Below are 20,197 nucleotides of genomic sequence, written 5' to 3' on the forward strand. Positions count from 1 at the left end.
TGGAATTTGAAGGCGCACAGTTGTTTTTAAAAGGTTTAGAAGGGACTTTTGAAAAACCATTCCCACAGCCCTCAGAATACGACTGGAATGGGAAAGAGCAGAACGAACGTCTATTTTTATTTTTACATTTATATCCCGCCCTTCCTCCCGGGAGCTGAAGGTGGAATACATCGTTCTCCTCCTCCGCATTTTGACCTCCCAACAATCCTGTGAGGTAGGCTAGGCCGGGGGCGAGTGACTGGCCCAACGCCGCTCAGTGACAGCTTCACGACCAAGCGACTGGGGATTTGAACCCCGGTATCTCCCAGCTCCTGCTCCGACACTCGAACCGCTACACCACGCTGCCTCTTTCCCTTGCTGCTTCCCTCGGATGAACACCCTGCTGCTGCTGCTGCTGCTGCTGCTGCTCTCTGCCCCTTCCGCCCCGAGAGGGACTTTTGAAAAAGGAAAAGCGGGAGGGGCGCCGCGAACTCGGAAGTTCCCTGGCGAGGCAGTAAGATGCGCCAGTCTATCCTTCGTATCTCTGCCGCTGAGGGAGAAGGTGACGACTGCAGAAGGAGGAGGAAGTTACTTCCGCTAAAAAAGGCGGGAGTGGGTGGGGGCGAGGTGAACTACACTTCCCAGCGCCCTTTGCGCCCGGTGTGCTTATATATGAGGGCTAGCTATGCGAGGGAGGGGTCCGAGGCGGGGCCGGCCTGGCCCTTTTAAAGGTCTGCGAGGGGGCGAGGGCGGCGGTGCTCCTCGTCAGGCTGCGGCGGGGACCAGGTAACCGGGGGGCGCAGGGGCCTTTCCCCGCCCTCCCCTCCCTTCCTTCGCGCGCCCTGGGGGCCTCCGCTGAGGAGAGCTGGCCCTGTTGAATGACTGCCTGCCGCTTGGCCGAGACCTCCTTTGCTCGCTCCTCCCTCCCCCGCGCTGGCTGAGCTGCCCGTGGGCTCCCCTCCGCCTCGCGGGCCGGGCGACCTTCCTCCGCGCCTCGCGGGCCGGGCGGCTGCTGCCGTAAGGCTGGGCTCCGGGGCCCAGTCAGGTTCGGGGTCCGCCCCGCCCGCCCGCCCGCCCGCCTTCCTTTCCCCTCTATCTCACCCCAGCGTGAAGTGGTTCGGGAGTCTGGACTGGGGCCCAGGGTCCAAATCCTCCCTCGGCCACGAAGCTCCCTCGGGGCCCCCGGGCCAGTCACCGCTTCACAGGCTTGAGCCCTCTTTCCCCAACCCCCCACAGCGCTCAGGGCTGTCAGGGAATCAGTTGATGGTGCAGTGGTTAGAGCGACAGACCTGGACCTGGGAGACCAGGGTTCCTTTCCCCACTCGCCCATGAAGCTTGCTTGGTGACCTTGGGCCAGTCACTGCCTCTCAGCCTAAGCCTACTTTGCAAGGTTGTTGTTGGGAGCTGGAGAACTATGTAAGCCACCTTGAGCTCCATGGAGAAAATGGTGGGACATAAATGCAACAAAGAAGTAAATAAACAAGCAAGGCTACGCAGATGTGGTGGACCAGGTTGGTGGGACGCTTCAGGCGTCCCTGGCACATTGTGTGTGGAATCGCTGGTTGCCCATCCCATCGGATGCTTAAAGAAGCACAGCTGTGAAATGCATTTGCATGTTTCACCCACTTTGTTTTGCTCAGCTGGTGGGTGGCTGAGGAGGGTGCTGTGTATCCCTACTGGGCCTTTGCAAACATGGCACGGGCACTCAGCTTGCAAGCTGTGACTCCATCTGGTCCAGGCTGGCTTTCATCTGGTTGGGGTGGCTACAGGTAGCCCAAGCTATGGCAAGCAGCAGCCTGCTGTGTAATGTGGAAGGTCAGAGTGGATTGGGTTACACCAGGGGTGCCCAAACTTTTTTCAAAGAGGGCCAGATTTGATGAAGTGAACATGTGTGAGGGCCGACCAAAGTTGTTGAGCTTTTTAGAGAATTGTTGAGCTTTTTTAAGGATTTAACCCCAAATTTGTTGACATATACTTCCACAGGGGCCAAATTAGGCTCCCGAAACAGACTTCAGACATGCCTGGGTTACGCTAACTTTTTCTGTAGCATTTAACCCTGTTGTTGATAGGAGAAACCAGACTGGGTCAGCGGGAGCGGGGAGTTGATGGTTTCTGGGTTTTATTCAGCAGAAATTTGAACCCAGTGCACTGAGACCACTTGGTGTAAGAGTTGCGCAGCATCAGTAAATGTTTCTTTACTCTGTCTCCTCCTGGTGTCAATCTAGTGAGTTTAACTGCACTGTAGCAGACCATAATCTGAAAGAAAAGCAGCTAAACAAAGCTATCCCCACCCCACCCTACAATGTTTGAAGGAAGCGCAGTCAGGAACTGGAGAAGGAGTGAAAGGGGAGTTGAACTGAATTGTCTTATGGGGCAGATAAAAAAAGATGAGACTTCAGGCGGCAGCTGTTTCTTGATGCACAGGTGAAGAAGTAACAAGTATTTAATCCTTATCTGTGTTGTTTCTCATGGAAAAGTAAGAAACCAGTTTTGATTGCTACATTAGAAGCATGCTAAGCTCCCAGAATAAATGCTGCATTCTTTACTAGAAATCCAAGTGAAGGAGACAACATAGATTCATATGTGGTTGAAAGCTGTTGGCACAAAGCTGTGTTTGGGGAGCTCCTTGTATTGTACTGTGCGTGGCATAAAATCTAAGGCAGAAGTGGCTGCAAAGTTGTCAAGTCTGGGAGCAGTATTTGTTTATTATTTACTTCGTATTATTCAACAACTTTTCAACATGTGTGCATTCTTCCCCTACTCCTAGTTAACTTCACAGGCAAATTCTTTTTAGTTCCTTAAATGTGCTGATTGGGGCTAATAGGAGTTGTAGCTGGAATCATTGGGAGGGCACCAGGTTGGGGATGGTTGAACTAGATAGATTCCCAAGGTGAAGTACACCAACAGAAACAAATGAGAGAACCACTCATGGGTGCACTGAGTTCTTCTGCTTTGGAAGGTGTGCGCATCTTTGACATGTTTAACTTACAAAGCCTTGCAAGCTGAAACACATCAATACCAGATTAGTCATATTTTCTGGAAAATTTAAAGAGGCTCTAGGTAAATGCAATCAGAACTGCAGGTATGTATATAGTCAAGGCAGGGCCACTGGACTTCTGAGTAGCAGATTTTGATGAACACATTATCTATAGTTCCTTTAGATTTGGTGTAAGAAGTTGATAGCAAGGGTCCCAGAAGATCAATGAAATGCTAGTAACAGATTACCAGGATATGTTGAAAGGCCTAGATTGCTTACGAAAAATAAAATACATAAGCACCACCAGCAGTTCATGCACTTTGGAAGGTGCCAGTGGCCTTATACTGTAAAGGATAAAGATAAAATGGAATTGAATCATATGGGGGGAAATCATTAGTTAAATTACAGAGGAAAAAAATCAATTTAAAAACAGTGCTCTAAGTCAGAACTGTCCATTTCTTTACATCTTGCTGAAATAAAACTGCAAAGCAATTGCTTGCTGTAAATCTTAATTAAACACGTTGTTTTAAAACTGCATGGAGCCTTGGAAGGAACACCACATGTTTCTCACATATTTCTCAATATTTTAGAAAAATTACTTATTTATATTACCCATACAGCACAGTAATTGTAATTTTTAAAGCAACTTCCCATTATATAACTGCCCAGACCATTCCTATCGCACAAAAAATGAATTCCTTCAGGAGCAAACAAGGGGTGGCAGTAATCACTGGGCAGCCCAGTTTTCCCTCTTCTGTTTAAAGTAAATGTTTGACAGGTACTTTGAGCCAGTTGCAGAGATTACTTAGTTACTAGGCATAAAATAGGAATGAAAGGTTAGCCAGATGGATCAGTAGATTACACTTGTGGTGGCTTTCCAGTACCTGCACCTTGTACCCTAGTATGGAATTATTTTGATGACCAAGAAGGATCTCCTTTTACCCAGGTTGTTCTTTGCAAAGAAAATATATCTTTCATAAGAGGTCATGAATTGACCTTTTGTGTTCATATTTAATTCTGAACCATGTCATTTTAAAAGAGGAACTTGTAATTGAACTTGGTTTTAAATTGTTATTTACTTTTAAAATCATTGACCTATCCACCATAGAAGTTTTGGTGAGTTCAGCTAGATGACAACAAGTTCTAGATTGTGTACATTCTCCGTGGTATTATGCAACAGTTGTTACTTTTTATGGTTTAATGTCATTTTTCATACTGTATTTGCTTTGATATCTTGTCTTTCTTGGGCTTCCTTTTGGAAATACATTAATGCCTTTCAAATATTAAAAGAAATGAAAATGTTATAGTGTTCTAAGAAGACTAGGCATGGTTATAATGGGAGGGTGAAGTGTGTGACTCAAATTTGATTTCAGGAACAAAATCTATGTCATATCTTAACCACAGATGTGTTAAAACTTGATGCAAGAGGTTTTAGCTGAAACACCTAGTCCAGAGAACGCTGGTCAATAAAGAGGTCTAGGAATGGTTGCTTATTTAGAAAAGCTTATTCCAAATATGACAACAGCGTTGACATCTTTAAGACAATTATTGACTCAAGGTGCTGGATTTTAACTGGAGGTCAATCCTTGAAGCAGTATTCAAGCAGTTAAAAGTTGCTTACTAACAAACCTGCCCAATCGCCTTCTGGCCCAATCGCCTTCTAAATCCGGCCCACAGACGGTCCAGGAATTAGTGTGTTTTTACATGAGTAGAATGTGTCCTTTTATTTAAAATGCATCTCTGGGATATTTGTGGGGCATAGGAATTTGTTCATTATTTTTTTTCAAAATATAGTCCGGCCCCCCACAAGGTCTGAGGGACAGTGGACTGGCCCCCCGCTGAAAAAGTTTGCTGACCCCTGCAGTAAGGCAAACCTTGGTGCAGCAACAAAAAGGACTTGGAAGGAGCCAAGTTGTCTATGAACAAATACAGTGGTACCTCGGGTTAAGTACTTAATTCGTTCTGGAGGTCCGTACTTAACCTGAAACTGTTCTTAACCTGAAGCACCACTTTAGCTAATGGGGCCTCCTGCTGCTGCTGCTGCTGTGCCGCCAGAGCATGATTTCTGTTCGTATCCTGAAGCAAAGTTCTTAACCTGAAGCACTATTTCTGGGTTAGCGGAGTGTGTAACCTGAAGCGTATGTAACTCCTGAAGCATATTTAACCCAAGGTACCCCTGTAGCTTGTTCACATAGTCTTGGTAAGCTTAGGGTGTCATGCGAACCAGGTCTGAAGCTAAAGGAATATCTAATAGCCACTACAAATGATGGGCTTACTTTAGAATAGTAGTACCACAAGACGTCTGAACACCATATATTAAAGCAAGGGTGTGCGGGGACAGTTTCCAGTGCTTGATTTTTCCCCTCAGAAATGTTCATTAATAGTTAATAATGAATGGATGCCACTTGCAAATATTAGGCAAGGTTGTCAGTTTCAAAGTCTTAGCTTTGTTTACTAAATATAAGTAATATAAATCAAAATTAAGTTCTGTCTCTAGGAGGATCAACATTTTCTGATGTAAAAGACTCTGTGCGAATTACCCTAACTTGCATAGGAAATATTTCTGTGAAACCCACAGCACTGCATCAGTCACCTACAACTTGAGAGGCTGTTCCTTGAAGTCTCTGTGGACTCATATCCCAGATTGAAATATTTCATGGAAAACAAGACGAAAAGAATCCCTGCTGTGTCTCATGAAACAGACGCTGGGAATGAATTCATTGCATTTTTATTTTTAAAGGAAGTGTCATAATCTTCTGGTTGATTACTGTTCAAAATACGAAGCAAATCTTTCAATAAAATGTGAAGAGAATGCAAATATGCAACATTACCTGTGTAGTAAAATGTAGACAATACACAATTATTAGCTTAGAACCAAGGGTAAATCTATGAAGGGAAAAAATGACAAACTAACTTATCTAATTACAGGAAGAACAGGAAAGATGCACACAGAGACGGGTATGTTTTATAAGACTTTCCATATTAGTGATGGTGGGTGATAACAATTTTATATTCTTCTGTAATTAGATGAGTTATTTTGTCATTTTTTACCTTCCATGCATTTAATTTGTGCAATTTCAACTGGCTGGCTGCGTTGTGATATTCTTGGCACTACAGGGATTCTGTTCCTGAGGACTTCTTATGCACATCGACATGTTTTACTTTTCTCTAAATCTTCAGCCAGTCTCCTTGGGCTTAATCCACTAGATGTGTCTTAATGAGGACATGGAGTGTGACTCAATTGAGCCTGGAGGCTTATATTATGTATTTGAGCATGGCTAATCCACTTTTTAGTTCACAACAATAACTTGTTGCATTAAGCCTTAAATGATGCTTCCTTTGTGTGTATGGAAGGAGTGTTGTGATCAACTTGATAGCAATCTTGGAATCTTTTGTCATGCATGGAAAGAGACCCCCCTCCCCAAAAAAAACCTTGCAATGGCTGAGAGAGACAGAACAGTTGTCAATAAAGGACAGTCTTCCAAGGTCGGTTTGTGGGAGCGGCAGAGGGGCTTGTCCATCTGTGGGCTGAGTTTGTATAATCCAGACTTGCTGTCACCTTTAGCATGCCTGGACTTCATGCCATCTGAAAGAGGCATTTCCAATTCATGAGCACCCCTTGAATGCAAAGACCTTGCTTCATGCAGCACAGCAGGGGGAGGAGAAGACTGATGCTTAGCGGAGAATTGCAGCTGCCAGTGCCAGCTTCCCAAGCTGCTGCCCTCCAGATGTTTCACGCTGCAGCTTCCTGTTAGCCCAGCCATATATATGATGCTGGGGGTAACGGCAGTTGTAGCCCCAAACACCTGGAAGGCACCAAGTTGGAGAAGGCTGCTCTAGAGCAAGAGTTGAGAACCTTTGCCTTCCAGGTGTGCTAGTCATGCTTGCTGAGGCTGATGGGAACTGTGGTTCAGCAACATCTGCAAGGCCAAAGGTTCCCTACTCCTGCTCTAGAGTCTCAGAACCGCATGGATTGAGGCAGGGTCCACTAAGGATGCAGATGTACTTACTTTCTTACATTTTAATATCCTGTGTTTCTTCTACCTTGGCATTACGGTCAAGGACGAATCAATGAGGAAACTAGGAAGGCCTTTGTGCATGCATGCTGCTGATTGGAGATGGGGGTAGAAAGTGGGTTGGGTATGCTGCCAGATTGACCCTATCTTTTCTTTTAAATTTTGGTTCAGCTGAGATTAATCCCACACTTTTTTTTCTTTTATTGCAGCAGGTGCCTTCTGATGGTTCCAGTTGGAGGCCTACAGTTGTAGCGAGTGCCCACCCACCCCCTCCCTTTTCCTCTTTTCCTTCCCCCCTCCCCTCCCTCCCTCATCTGAATCTCCCCTCCCCTCCCCACCACACATGTTGTTGTGTACTTGCACTCACTAATGACAGCGTGGATCATCCTCCCCATTAGCCTCTCTGCCTTCTCGATCACTGGAATATGGATTGTGTAAGAGCTGTCTTGATTTCTGCCTGTGTTCTGCATGAATGACTAGCCTGGAAAGTGTGTGTGTGGCTGGCTTGTGGCTTCCAGCAAATAAGCAGCAGGTTCTTTCTCTCCCTGAACTGTTGTTCTATTTAGGAGATTGCCAAAGGCAACTCAGCAAATCTGTCCCAAAGCTGTGCTCTGAATAAAAGTTCTAGCTTTTTGTGATAGATCTTGCTGACTCGAGGTTTTGCCCCATTACAGTTTAAACAGCACTTGGGTGACACTTTTGATTATTCTTTACAGTAGATCAGGGTATTCTGGCCAGGGTGGACCCTGTCTTTATCATATAGGGCCTGATTGCCTGACAAAAAGGCACACTGGTCACTGTAAGGGCAATCTTCCCTTCTGTAGTATTATTAAGAGCTTTTGGCTGCTCTTCCTCACAGCACCAAGGTGGGAAAGTTTCCCCTTTGAGAAATGTCAGCAGCTGTGGGGGGTAACAGCCCTGGTGCTGGAGGGACAGGCATAAGTTCCACGATAACATCTTGTCTTCAGCTCTGCAAGGACTCAGAAATAGGCTGTGTCCTTGGCTTACCCTGCAGTTCCCACCTGCAGCCACTGAGAGGAAGTTCTCTCCAGCCTCATAAAAGGTGGTGTGCGCACCACAACTTTACTAGAGAATGTTTGCTGAAAACTGTGGCAGGGACCCTGCGGTGTGCTGTTGTATAGGCAGGCCAGTCTCCCCCAAAGTGGAGACTCACAGGTGTGTTAGACACCAGCTCCCATCAGCCCCAAACTCTTGGAGGGTGGCTGGGTCGGAGAAGCCTGTAATACACCTTTAGCATGCCTCCATTCCGGTGGGGACAGAATGGAAGGTGGTGCTGTACGTTGCTTTTATGGAAAGGGCTTTAATGTTTCCCAACTCTTTGGGCCCCGGCTCTGGATAGCCAGCTCAGTTAACAGCACTTCGGGAAAGCGCCCTTGTTTTTGGTCCCAGTTACACAGCGGCTGCCACTAATGATTGCTTGTGATGAGGACTACATGCAGCTGAGGAAACATTGCAGAATCATAGAATTGTAGGGCTGGAAGGAACCCAAAGGATCATTCTAGTCCAACCTCTGCAGTGTAGGAATCACAGCTAAAGAATCCCTGATAGGTGGCCATCCAATCATCTGTTTTAAAACCTCCAATGAAGGAGAGTCCGCCTTCTTTGGGAGTCTGTACCACTTAAAGTCAGAAACTTCTTCCTAATTTTTAGTCAGAATCTCCTTTCTTGTAACTTGAATCCATTAATTCAGGTCCCCCCTCTGGAGCAGCAGAAAACAAGCTTGTGTTGCCTTCCATATAGCAGCCCTTTAGCTATTCAAGGCTATCATATCACCTCTCAGTCTTCTCTTCTCTCTCTCTTTTATTTTTATTTTTCAAAAACAAACACACTAATCACTCACAAATACAGAAATACAAAATAATAACCATAAAAAGAAAATAAAAATATATCCATGTGGCTTCCCTCCCCCAATACTCATCATCCCTTAATCTTTAAATTCTTGTTTACATTGCATCTTATGCATCTCATCCTTAATATTCTTAATATAGTAATTTTTTCTAGTTCTACTTTACAAGCAATCTATACATATCGATATGTTGTCCTTAGAACAGTGTTTAATTATACAATCTTCAAAACATTGCCATTCTAATCCTATTTTCTGATTTGTCTGGTATCTTATGGCTGCTGTTAACTTCATTCACCATTTCTATAAATTCAGATAGTTTGCATATCCAATCTTCTTTTGTGGGTATAATATTTCCTTTTCAATTCTTTGCAAGTAAAAGCCTGGCTGAGGCTGTTGCATATAAAAATAATCTTTTCTTACCTTGTGGAATATCCTTTCCTACTAAGCCCAATAGATACGCCTCTGGGTTTTTTTCTATAGAAAATTTGAACATCTTTTTTAACTCCTCGTGGATACATCCCCAAAATTCTTTAACATTTTCACAGCCCCACCATACATGCATCATAGTCCCCTCCACCTCCTTACGTTTCCAGCAGAGATTGGATTTTAACTTACTTATTTTGGCGAGTTTTGAAGGTGTCATGTACCACCTATAGAACATTTTCATTAAGTTCTCTTTGATGGAGTAGCAGGCGGTAAATCTTGCATCGATCATCAAGAGCCTTTCCCACTGATCTATTTGAATTGCATGGCCGATGTCTTGGGCTCATTCAACCATTACTTCCTTTATTTCTTCGTCTTTTAGGTCCCATTCCAGTATCAGATATTACAATTTGGATAATAGTTCCTTATTGTTTTTTAATAATACTTTTTGTAATTTAGATTCTTCCTTTCCAAAGCCTATTTTTTTTATCGGAATTGAAAACATTATTTAATTGGTGGTATTGGAGCCAATCAGTAAGATGGTACCTTATCTCCTCAAATGTCTGTAAGTTGCCCAGTTACTTTCCATATTTAGTTTTTTGACTATGAACGCCTTGAGCGGGGACAGCCACCATGGTGTATATGGTTCCAGTAATGGTTGGTATCTAGTCCACACCTTATACAAAGCACTTCTAACAATATGGTTGGTGAACCCTTGTGGACTTTTACTTTATTGTAACCAAGGTAGGTGGGACGCGGGTGGCGCTGTGGTCTAAACCACAGAGCCTAGGGCTTGCCGATCAGAAGGTCAGTGGTTCGAATCCCCGTGACGGAGTAAGCTCCCGTTGTTTGGTCCCAGCTCCTGCCCACTTAGCAGTTCAAAAGCACATTAAGTGCAAGTAGATAAATAAGTACCGCTCCGGCGCGAAGGTAAACGGCGTTTCCATGCGCTGCTCTGGTTCATGCTGGCCACATGACCCAGAAGCTATCTGTGGACAAACGCCAGCTCCCTTGGCCTATAGAGCGAGATGAGTGCCACAACCCCAGAGTTGTCCGTGACTGGACCTAACGGTCAGGAGTACCTTTACCTTTAACCAAGGTAGGCATGCCACCCATATCTGTTATCGAAGCTCTCTAAATCCAGTATGTCTGTTTTTTCTAACAGAATCCAGTCTTTGATCCAAATTAGACACTGTGTCAGTCTTCTCTTTTCTCATAAGGCTTGATTTCCAGACCCTTGGTCATCGTGGTTGCCCTCCTCTGCACACCTTCTAGCTTGTAAATATCCTTCTTAATCTGTGGTGCCCAGAACAGGACACAAGACTCCAGACAGGGTCTGATCTAGAGCCACCTGTTCCATGTGGGTCCAGCAGAAAAAAGCAAGAGCTGTTTGATAGTGGAATGGTCTCCCTTGGGAGGATTATGGACGCTCCTTCATTGGAGGTCTTTAAGCAGAGGTTGGATGGCTGTCTGTCATGAATGCTTTAGATGAGATTCCTTCATCACTGGGGTTGTTCCAGATGAACTTGGGGTGCCCTCCAGCTTTACAATTCTGATTCTATGACAGAAGCACAGAGGCAGACAGACGGGGTGGAAATGTCCTAACCCAAACACAAACCATCTTCTGTGGCAACTACAGCCCTGTATAAACAACCTGGGAGCAGGAATTTGCTTGGGGGGGCGGGTTTCAAGCCACAGCAAATCAGCTGGCCACTGCAACCTGTGATTTGTGTATTTGCTGAGAAGTTAGTGTTTTTGGCATTGATGTGGAACAACATTACACAGGAGCCTATAGGCCTGCGAGTGAAAGGCTGGTTTTGCGTGGTTCTCTTGTAGCATTTTGGACAGGCAGGGAAGATAAGGCTGCCTACAAGTCTCTCCTGCTATTATGACCCATCAGCCCTCGGATCTGTTCTGGGTTAGCCTTGCTGCAATGGCTTTGTGTCCCCAAGGAAGCTCTCTCAAGGGAAACAGCTTCCCTCCTCAGACATACTTAGGTGCAAACATAGGAATCCTCTCCTGCTGAGAGGCTCGCTGGACACAGACTGCAACTGGCTGGAACTCAGTAGTAATTTGTCAGCCTAAAATTGGAGGTGGCTGCTGAAGCTGAACATGCAGGCGAATTGGAGAGCAACAGTTGCATTTTTATCTTTGTCTCCCAGATGCTTCTTTGGAACAGCCCTCCTAGCTTGGATCTCTTCTCAGCAGGGCCAGTTTCCTGGGTAAACAACACAAAAGCAGAGAGCAGGTTGAGAGTTCCCAAAGCTCACTGGATTGTGGAAATTTTCCAAAGTCCTTTGTCTTGGCGATGGAAATTTCCAGTCTTGGGGGTGACACATTTTACTGCTGCTTTACTGCTTACCCTGGGGGAAAGCAGTGGAGCAGGAATTGCAATTCTTTGCCTGGGGCAGTTGATGCTTTCCAGTGTCACCTCTGGTCCACTCTGAACAGAAGGGAGCTTGAAATGCACCCAGAGAGTGTGTGAGCCGGGCTTTGGGCAAACACTCTCGGGCTGGGATACAAGGGATTCCAGAGCAGCAGGTTTAAGCAGTTTAAGGAGCAACACGAGCTCCTTCCCAGTGCCCTTAGCCTTTACTGGCATATAGGGAAGGGAGAGGCAGAATCCTTTGAATCCTTCTTGGCTGCCTTAAAGACCTACACTGGCCCTCTGATAGGTCAGGGGAAAGGGAGACATTTGTCTTCATCTTAGTTCCTCTTAGGGGCAACCCGAGCAGGTTTTTCTTTTTACTTAGAACAGCTTAAAAGATGTTTGCTGCCTGTAAGCCTGAATTGTTCTTGGCATAAAAAGAATGATTTGAACACCTTCCAGAACTCTGTTGCCATTCTTGTGCATCCTGTTGTAGGCTTTTAAAGCTTATTTGTTTGTCTGCTTTGAGTTATACAAAGCTAATTGGATGTGCTTCGCTTTTGGAAAGTCGGCTTCAGGTGGTATAGGTGATATAATCTTTGAACAATTGTAATATAATTTTTATTTGTTGATCCGGCCCCATTTGGCTGCTATGCTCACACATAGCATTTCATATCCGTCCACCCTTAACTGTATTTTTCTGTTCTGCCTCTCACAGGTATGCCATGGCAGTAATGAACCACCATGTGTGTCCTGTTGAGAACTGGTAAGTCCTTCCATAAAGCAAGAGGACAGAGTCCTAGCTCTGGGGAAGAGCAGCTGCTCTGCATGCAGAAAGTCCCCGATTTGCACCATAGAATCTCCTGGTAGGGTTGGGAATGTCCCCTGTTGAAAACAAATCCTAGAGAATTGCTGATAGAGTGTAGACAGAACTGAGCTAAGTAGACTAGTGGTCTGACCCAATATAAGACAACTTCATACGTTCCTAGTCTTGTTAGCTTCTTAACATTCCTTGTCCTGCAAAACTGGCCCTGTTTCTTGTTTGTATTCCTTCTTGGAGCACGTTACATTGCCAGCTAACCTGTCCAAACTGTTGCAGGTCATATAATGAGTCCTGCTCTGCTGATTCTGCCAAGCATGGATACCCCAAAAGCTGCTGCACCTTGGAGGATGTCCCTTTGATCAGGTGAGCGGGGAAAGAATTGTAATTGGTTGCAATGGAGCTGTTCTGGGCACAGAGGCTACCCCTGCATCCCTTGTGGGTGAACCAGTTCTGACTGGAGTTAAAATTGGGCATTGCCTATATGAACATAAGAGCCTGTTGCATCAAGCCAATAATAAGTCTAGTCCAGCATCCTGTTCTCACAGTTGCCAGTCACATGCCTGGAGGAAACCTGCAAGCAGAATTCAAGTGCAAGACCACTCTCTGTGAATCTGTCTAATCCTTTTAAATTGTCTAATTCTCTTTTAAATTGGTGACCATCACTGCCTCCTGTAGCTGTGAGTTCCATAGTTCAACTTTGAACTGCATGAAGAAGTCCTTTTTTATCTGCCCTGAATCTTCCAACATTCAGCTTCATAGGATACCCATGAGATATAATGTTATGAGACAGAGAAAACATTTTCTCTATGCCATGCATAATCTTATAAACTTCTGTCACGTCACCTCTTACTTGCCTTTCCTCGTATTGTACTTGGCTTGGTCAGAAATAGCTGTTTTCCCAGTTGTGCCATCTTACAATAACTTCACAAGTCCATCAGTTTGGCAACATCCAGGCAAATGTGTAGAACAAAGGCATCTTTGCTGGTTTCTCTCAGCCATGCTAACATTCTCATTCTTTCCCCCCTGCAGTAAATGTGGCACGTATCCTCCTGAAAGTTGTCTCTTCAGTCTTATTGGGAATGTTGGGGCTTTCATGGGTAAGTGCTGCTTCTCCCCTTTCTTCACATCTGGCCAGCAAGCATCAGTAGACAGCATCCATTCCCGCCTGAAGCATAATCTTCCCAGGATACAAGCCCCTGAGAGAGAGGCTTTTCCAGAGCGAGTGCCTGACCTTCAAGGGGCATACAGGAAGCCAGCCTGGTTGTAGAGGAAACGCCTTCTGCCTGCCAAATGTGGCTAAAGGTTGTCTTGTGAAGAGCCGGGGACTGAGGGAAACCCCAACCCACTGCTCGAGGGTCTGTGTTGCATCCAGGGGCATCCTGAAGGTTGACAGATAACTTCCTGGAAACATCTACATCTGCTTAGTCTTTCTCCACATTTTTATACTGATAGACTCTTGAGTCCAGGGGCTTTCTTTCCTTTTCCTTTCTCAAAGCATTCTGCTATCAAAAATGTGGGGGAATATGGAAAAATTTTTAACTTCTGTGACCAGGCAATCAAAAGTGGTCTACACCAAGTAAAACTGAATTCTTTGACCTGTGTAATTGGAAAGAATCCATTTAACTCAGGCATAGGCAAACTCGGCCCTCCAGATATTTTGGGACTACAACTCCCATCATCCCTAGCTAACAGGTCCAGTGGTCAGGAATGATGAGAGTTGTAGTCCCAAAAGATCTGGAGGGCCAAGTTTGCCTATGCCTGATTTAACTTATTGTGACTCTGAGTCACGGAAGACACAAGGGAACCAAATCTTCCACCCACTGAAGCCTGTGTTCACTCTTGCCCCTGGCTGCTGGGATTCCAGCAGGTATTGCCCACATCTTTGCAGTGGCAGAGTGAGAAGCATGCTTTATTTTATAAAAATAAAAAGGTTGACCTTTTCAAGAAGTTGGGCTCTGTACCCAGGGCCATATCCTGTACTTCCACAGAATTGCAGTGCATACATAAGAGTGTTGCTGCTAATTTGTGGGGGCAGGAGGGGGCCCCCTGTGCCCTGTGCTGCATGGTATGTCCAGTGAGTGTTTGTCTCACAACTTGGAGCAGAATCCATGGTGCCCTCTCCTTAATCTCTCTTGCTTCCCCCAACAGTGCTGGTGATCTGTTTCCTGCGCTATGGGCAGCTGATAGAACAGAGCCACAGTTCCTGGGTGAACACAACTGCGCTGATCACAGGCTGTACCAACGCTGCTGGCCTGGTTGTGGTCGGCAATTTCCAGGTTGGCAGAAATTTGGGGAGGCAGCACTGGGTCTCAAAGCAGCTCCCATTTGGGAGTGACATAGTTGAGTTCCTTTTCACCTGGAGTGACCTCTTGCCTCTGGCAAGGCTGGATTATGGCCCATAGCGGGGGTGGACAGGGCAAGAAGCAGAGGACAGAGGATTTTATTTATCCAGTCACCCTAGGCAATATGTACCATCTGCAAAGGCAGCCCCACCCCACGTACTCTGCGTTGGAACAACCTAATGCACACATGGAGGAGATGCACTTTGGAGAGCTACTGACTGAGGGAGGGGGTGGCTTGAAGCGACTGGGGCGGGAGCCTTCCCCCAAAGCAAAATTCTCTTGGCACAGCCATTTTCATTGTAGTGAGGCTGTGCGGGAGAATTTCCTTTGTAGACTGTGGCCCCTGCTTGTCAGCAGGTGTAGGGGAAGATGCCATTTGACTTGGTGAACCTATGACACTTTGGCGGGATGGAAGACTCTTCTTAACTGCCTAAAAATGGAACGAGGAGACCTGCCTTCTTAAAAATAATAATGGGAAAGGTCAGGCTTCCACAACGGAACATGATTGCTCCAGTACCTGTGTTTGGGCTCTCCTTGTGCTTTAGGTGGACTATGCCAAATCCCTTCACTACATCGGAGCCGGTGTGGCCTTCCCGGCAGGCCTGCTTTTTGTCTGCCTTCAGTGTGTCCTCTCCTACCATGTTGCCATCTCTGTCCTGGACTTCTGGATGGCACATCTACGTGTCTTCCTTACCACTGTGGCCTTAATTTCCCTTGTCCTGAGTATCCTTTTCTGGTGGCAGGGGCCGGGCCACTTGGTGGCAGTGTGCGCTACAGGGGGACACCCATTCTTCTAGAGAATTCCCTCCTTTCTCACACAGGATTTCCTTTCTCCTGGGATAGGTGATCACTTGAAGGGCTTCACCATGGCTGCGTTATCCTGTGGTTCTTCAGCTTGCCCTCTTGATACCTGTGCTCCCAACCCTGGCCCTGTGCTTCTCTTCTGGCCAGAGACAAGAGGACCTGCAGCCTCCCAGCTAACTCCTGTCCCCTGACCATGCTGGCTGCAAGGGCTGGGGGAAGTCTGCATCCAGCAACATGGAGAGCCACAAGTTTGCTATCTAAGCTTTTGGGCAGGCATGGGGAACCTTTGGCCCTCCACATGCCACTGGTGCCAATAGATGAAGTTCACAAACACTTGGAGAGCCAAAGTTTTCCACACTTTTTAGGCATTTGCAGTTTACACACACAATTAATTGCCTGGGTGTAGTTTCAGGAAGGTGCTCTGATCCACTGCTTCAAACTGGGCTCAAGATCTTGTTTGTTCATGCGCTGGGAAGGGGTTGCAGCCAGCTAGCCAGTCCCCCATCCTCTGCACACATTCCATTTGCCACAGGTGTCTCAGTTCCGTCACATTTGGCCAAATGTATAGATCCTTAAGGAGGTCACGACTTCTCAAACCAAAACTTTTTTTTACGCAGGTAACTTTATGCAGTTGACTGCCAGCCAGTTGAAATTACACAAATTAAATGCCTGGAAGGCAGAGAGCTTAAAAGCTCCTTTTACACAGGAGTTTCCTGTCATGGAAAGAGCTTTTAAGCTCCGTTTTGCTCACCAGACTCTGGGAGGGTCTGGCAAGATCTTGCGGGAACTTGGGTGGCTCTGCAAGATCTTGCAGGAGCCTCCCAGAGCCCAGTAAAGCAAACCTTGCTTAGGGGCTAATACCTGTTTGGTGCACCAGCTCCAGATGGCAAGATTGTTTTTGTGTCATCTCTGGAGTGTAACCCCATGCCAGATGCGAGTTTGCTGTATTTATATCCTTTCCTATAAATGGAACCTTAGGAGGTGTCCAGGTGGTTCCGAAGTGATCTCCCATCCAGGTGCTGACCAGACCCATCCTGTTTAGTAGTTTTAGGAAGGTGGGGTCCACAGCCTGGGCCTATGGAGCGGAGTCCTAAAGCACCACCAGAGCCCAACAGGTGGCTGTATCAGTTCTTTCTGTCATGTCTCAGGAGTGGACGGACTTCAGGCTTGCCAGGTCTACTTGTTTTTGTTTTAAACTATAAATCCAGGATATACCAGCCAGGTGTGAAAGACTCACACTCCAAATTAAAAACAGGTTGCTTCTGTATATAGACTGTGTATAGAATTTGTTTTAAGAATTTTAATGTAGCTGTCCTCACACAAGAAAATCTGCTGGTAGCTTTCTTAATTTTAGCAGTATAACTGAGGAGACAAACGTTACTTTGAGGCTAGATAGGAGTTGGAAAGCCATTCTAATCGATTGGCAAACATCCAGAGGTGTACTAGAGAGGCAGTGTGGTGTAGTGATTAGAGAGTTGGACAAGGACCTGGGAGACCAGGGTTCCAATTTCCACGTGGCCATGAAGCTCACCTTGGGGACAAGCCATTTCCTCTCCGCTTAACCTACTTCACTGGATTGTTGTGGGGATTAAATAAGGGGAGAACTGGGTATGCCACCTTGAGCTCCTTGGAGAAAAAGTGGGGTATAAATGCAATAGCTTAAACAAATGAATAGTAGGTCCCAGTTCTGCCCACTCTTGCTCAAAGAGGGCATCTTCTGCCACCATCACAAAGCCAGCCAAGCCAACCCACCTTCCGCAGGCATGCCTACTTTTCCTTGACTCTCCCACAGGTGGAATCTTCTTCATCCACGAGAGCTTCCTCCTGCAGCACCTGGCTGCCATCTGCGAATGGGTCTTCGTCATTGACATCCTCATCTTCTACGGCACTTTTACCTACGAGTTTGGTGCCGTCTCCAATGACACCATGGTGGCTGCGCTGCAGCATTCGAACAGCAGGGGGTGCAAATCACCAGGCAGCAGCAGCACCTCAACTCACCTTAACTGTAACCCTGAGAGCATCGCTATGATCTGAGGGAAACGGGTGGGGATGGTTTTGCTTTTCCATCCCACATCCGGCAGCTTTGGTGAGCTGCCTTTTTTTTCCCCCAATGGGGGAAGAGGGGCTCCTTTCCCTCCTGGGGATTTTAATTTTGTACCAAAAGATTTTTTTTGAAAAGAAAATTATTGCTGCCAACACTCCCCTCTAATTCCCCTCTGTCGTTGCTCAGTGCTGCACTCTTAAGGGAGGAAAGACAGTGCCTATTTGTCTAAGAGCACTGGAATGGCAGGAGGCAGAACTCTCAAATAAGCCCCCACCTATATAGCTTGGATCATGACAACCTTACCTGAAAACCTGTCCTTGCTGGCAGCTAAGCTTTCTCACCCAACCTACTGCACACACACTCTGGGGGTTTGGACTACAGTTCCCACCAGCATGGCCTGGTGATGCGCAGGCTGATGGGAGTTGTAATCCAAAGCACCTGGAGGGCAGCGGGAGGTTGGGGGAGGTTGCTGCAGAGCCTGGCCCTCTTGCTGCCCCCCCCCAGGGCCTGCAAACTGGTGCCAAAGGAAACAGCTGTTTCCAGATTCATTTCCAAGCAGAGCCAGACTCGTTTCCCAAAGGTGCTTGGAATACAGTTTGTGTGCCTGCAGACAATGGCTGCTCTTGGAAAATATGACTGCATCTCACTGCCGCTCCCCACCTACTTTCCTTTTGGGGTGATATAGGGACCTACGTGAGCTGCTTGAACAAAGAGGCAGGGAACAGGTGGGTTCAGTGAATGAAGGATACCCCTCACTACTCTCTGGGAGGTGACCACCACCTCCATACTTTGGCCTGTAAGAAGTAATGTGGTCTCGACGCAACAAGAATATGGATGCACCTGGGGAAAACAGGGTGGAGAAGCAACAAAAGGAGACTCTGTCTTAGGGAAAAGACGAATGTCCCCACCCCAGGACTTGGCACACTACCTAAGGCAGATTTCCACAATCTGCCCCATAAGTATCTGGGCTGAACAGAGAGGAGGAGGATTCTGTTCCTCAGCCCCCCATGTCTGAGCTGGTATGTTTGGGTAAAACTGTTTTGGTATTTTTTAGAAGTTTTTTTTATATATCTCTATATAAAATGTGTATAAAGAGAGTTGTATCAGAGCAGCGCTGCCTTGTCTGATGAGTGTGTGTCTGTCTATGTGTACAGCAGCAGCAGAAGAGCATCACGAGCAAGGTGCCACTTCCACACCCTGTGCACATCCAGGAATTGCAAAAGGAAGAGTGCCTACAGAAAAGGGAAGGGGGTACACCTGAGGCACCCCCTCCCCTGCTTTGTCGCTTAGGAAGTGGGACCTAGAGGAGGCTCCACTCTGATAAATGCAATTTTGTCTGGAAGGCAACAATAGGGGCCTGCGGCTTCTAACTGCTCTGAAATCACTCTCTCCAGGCAGAAGGGGAGGGTGCCAGAGTTTGGTGTTATTTGGTTTCTGTTGCAGTTTTCTGCTCCTTCTGCTGTCCCTGGAATTAGTCTCCACTCTGCAATACTACTCATGGACCCGCTAAGCCAGCAGCAGCCATTACCCTGCCTATTTGTTGGCCCGATTTGTCCCCTTGCTGTTGCAGACCTTGGGCCAAAAAAGGCTGTCCTGCATACTTTAAGCCCCTCCTGCATATTTGCCACCCGCAACTTACAGAGACCAAAATCACACATGCCAAGGGAATGGCCTTTTCTTTAGCTGGGTTTATTGGTTGTGTGTATTTCCAGAGTTTGCTCGCCAAAATGAAGGTCCAGTCTGCTGTCTCTCTACACACAAAAACAGAGACTTGGTAATAGCAGCCAGCATTTGTACAAACATAGCACCCGAGGGCTGCTTCACAGAAGATGAGAGTACACACCTGCCTTTCTTAGCCACAGAGCCCTCTAAAGTGCAGGAAGAGGGGCAGAGGACCAGTGACCCTCCAGATATTGCTGGACTAGAACACCCATCATCCTTTACCATTGGCCAAGGATGTTCTGAAGCAGAGGCACCGCTTGTGAGTAGTTCCTAGTGGTTTTCCAACATGGCCATGGCTGAAGATGCTAGCCTTTCATCTAGCAAGCTACGCACAAGACTCATGCAAGCTGTGGGGATTTTGCATGATATAATGAAGGGTTGGGTAACTTTTTTGCTCTGGCAGACCAGATCTCCAACTCAACCCCCTCCCTCTCACTTTGACACTACTCACTTGTCAGTCATCTGTATTAATGGCACCAGACTGACACTTGTCAAGACAGTGCTTGCCAAACAACCAGCAATGAAGTGCCTGTCACGTGCTTAAGAGGAGCTTGCTGGGTCAGGAATAATCTAGTCCAGCATTCTGTTCTCACAGTGGGCACCCTTGATGCCTATAGGAAACCCCCAAGGACCTAGGCGCAAGATCACTCTCTTGAGGATTCCAGCAACTGGTATTTGGAACTGCTACTGCCTCCCAACTGTGGAGGCAAAGTATAGCCATCGTAGCTAGTAGCTTCCATGAATTTGTTGAATACCCTTGTTAAGCCATCCTAGCTGGTAGTTTAACTGTTCTGTGTGAAGGCCTGAATCTTCCAACGTTCAGCTTTACTGA

The 20,197-nt window shown here is 46.5% G+C and overlaps 1 protein-coding gene across 4 annotated transcripts; it reads left to right on the forward strand.

Moving 5' to 3' along the window:
- Positions 1-643: 643 nt before the first annotated feature.
- TMEM150A (transmembrane protein 150A) lies at positions 644-18,751 on the forward strand. 4 transcript variants are annotated; one of them, XM_053401440.1, is made up of 8 exons: positions 660-765; positions 7,185-7,406; positions 12,349-12,396; positions 12,730-12,816; positions 13,483-13,550; positions 14,602-14,729; positions 15,341-15,518; positions 17,392-18,751. In XM_053401440.1, exons 2-8 carry the CDS (start codon positions 7,342-7,344, stop codon positions 17,631-17,633), a joined length of 816 nt encoding a protein of 271 aa, XP_053257415.1. In that variant the 5' UTR covers positions 660-765; positions 7,185-7,341; the 3' UTR covers positions 17,634-18,751. The 4 variants fall into 4 exon arrangements, with proteins under 4 accessions (XP_053257417.1, XP_053257414.1, XP_053257415.1 ...); XM_053401441.1 differs by lacking the exon at positions 660-765 and adding an exon at positions 5,743-5,914; XM_053401439.1 differs by lacking the exon at positions 7,185-7,406 and having other exon boundaries at positions 650-765.
- The last annotated feature ends 1,446 nt before the right edge of the window (positions 18,752-20,197 follow it).

Source organism: Podarcis raffonei, chromosome 8, assembly GCF_027172205.1.
Source record: "Podarcis raffonei isolate rPodRaf1 chromosome 8, rPodRaf1.pri, whole genome shotgun sequence".
Classification (NCBI taxonomy): domain Eukaryota; kingdom Metazoa; phylum Chordata; class Lepidosauria; order Squamata; family Lacertidae; genus Podarcis; species Podarcis raffonei.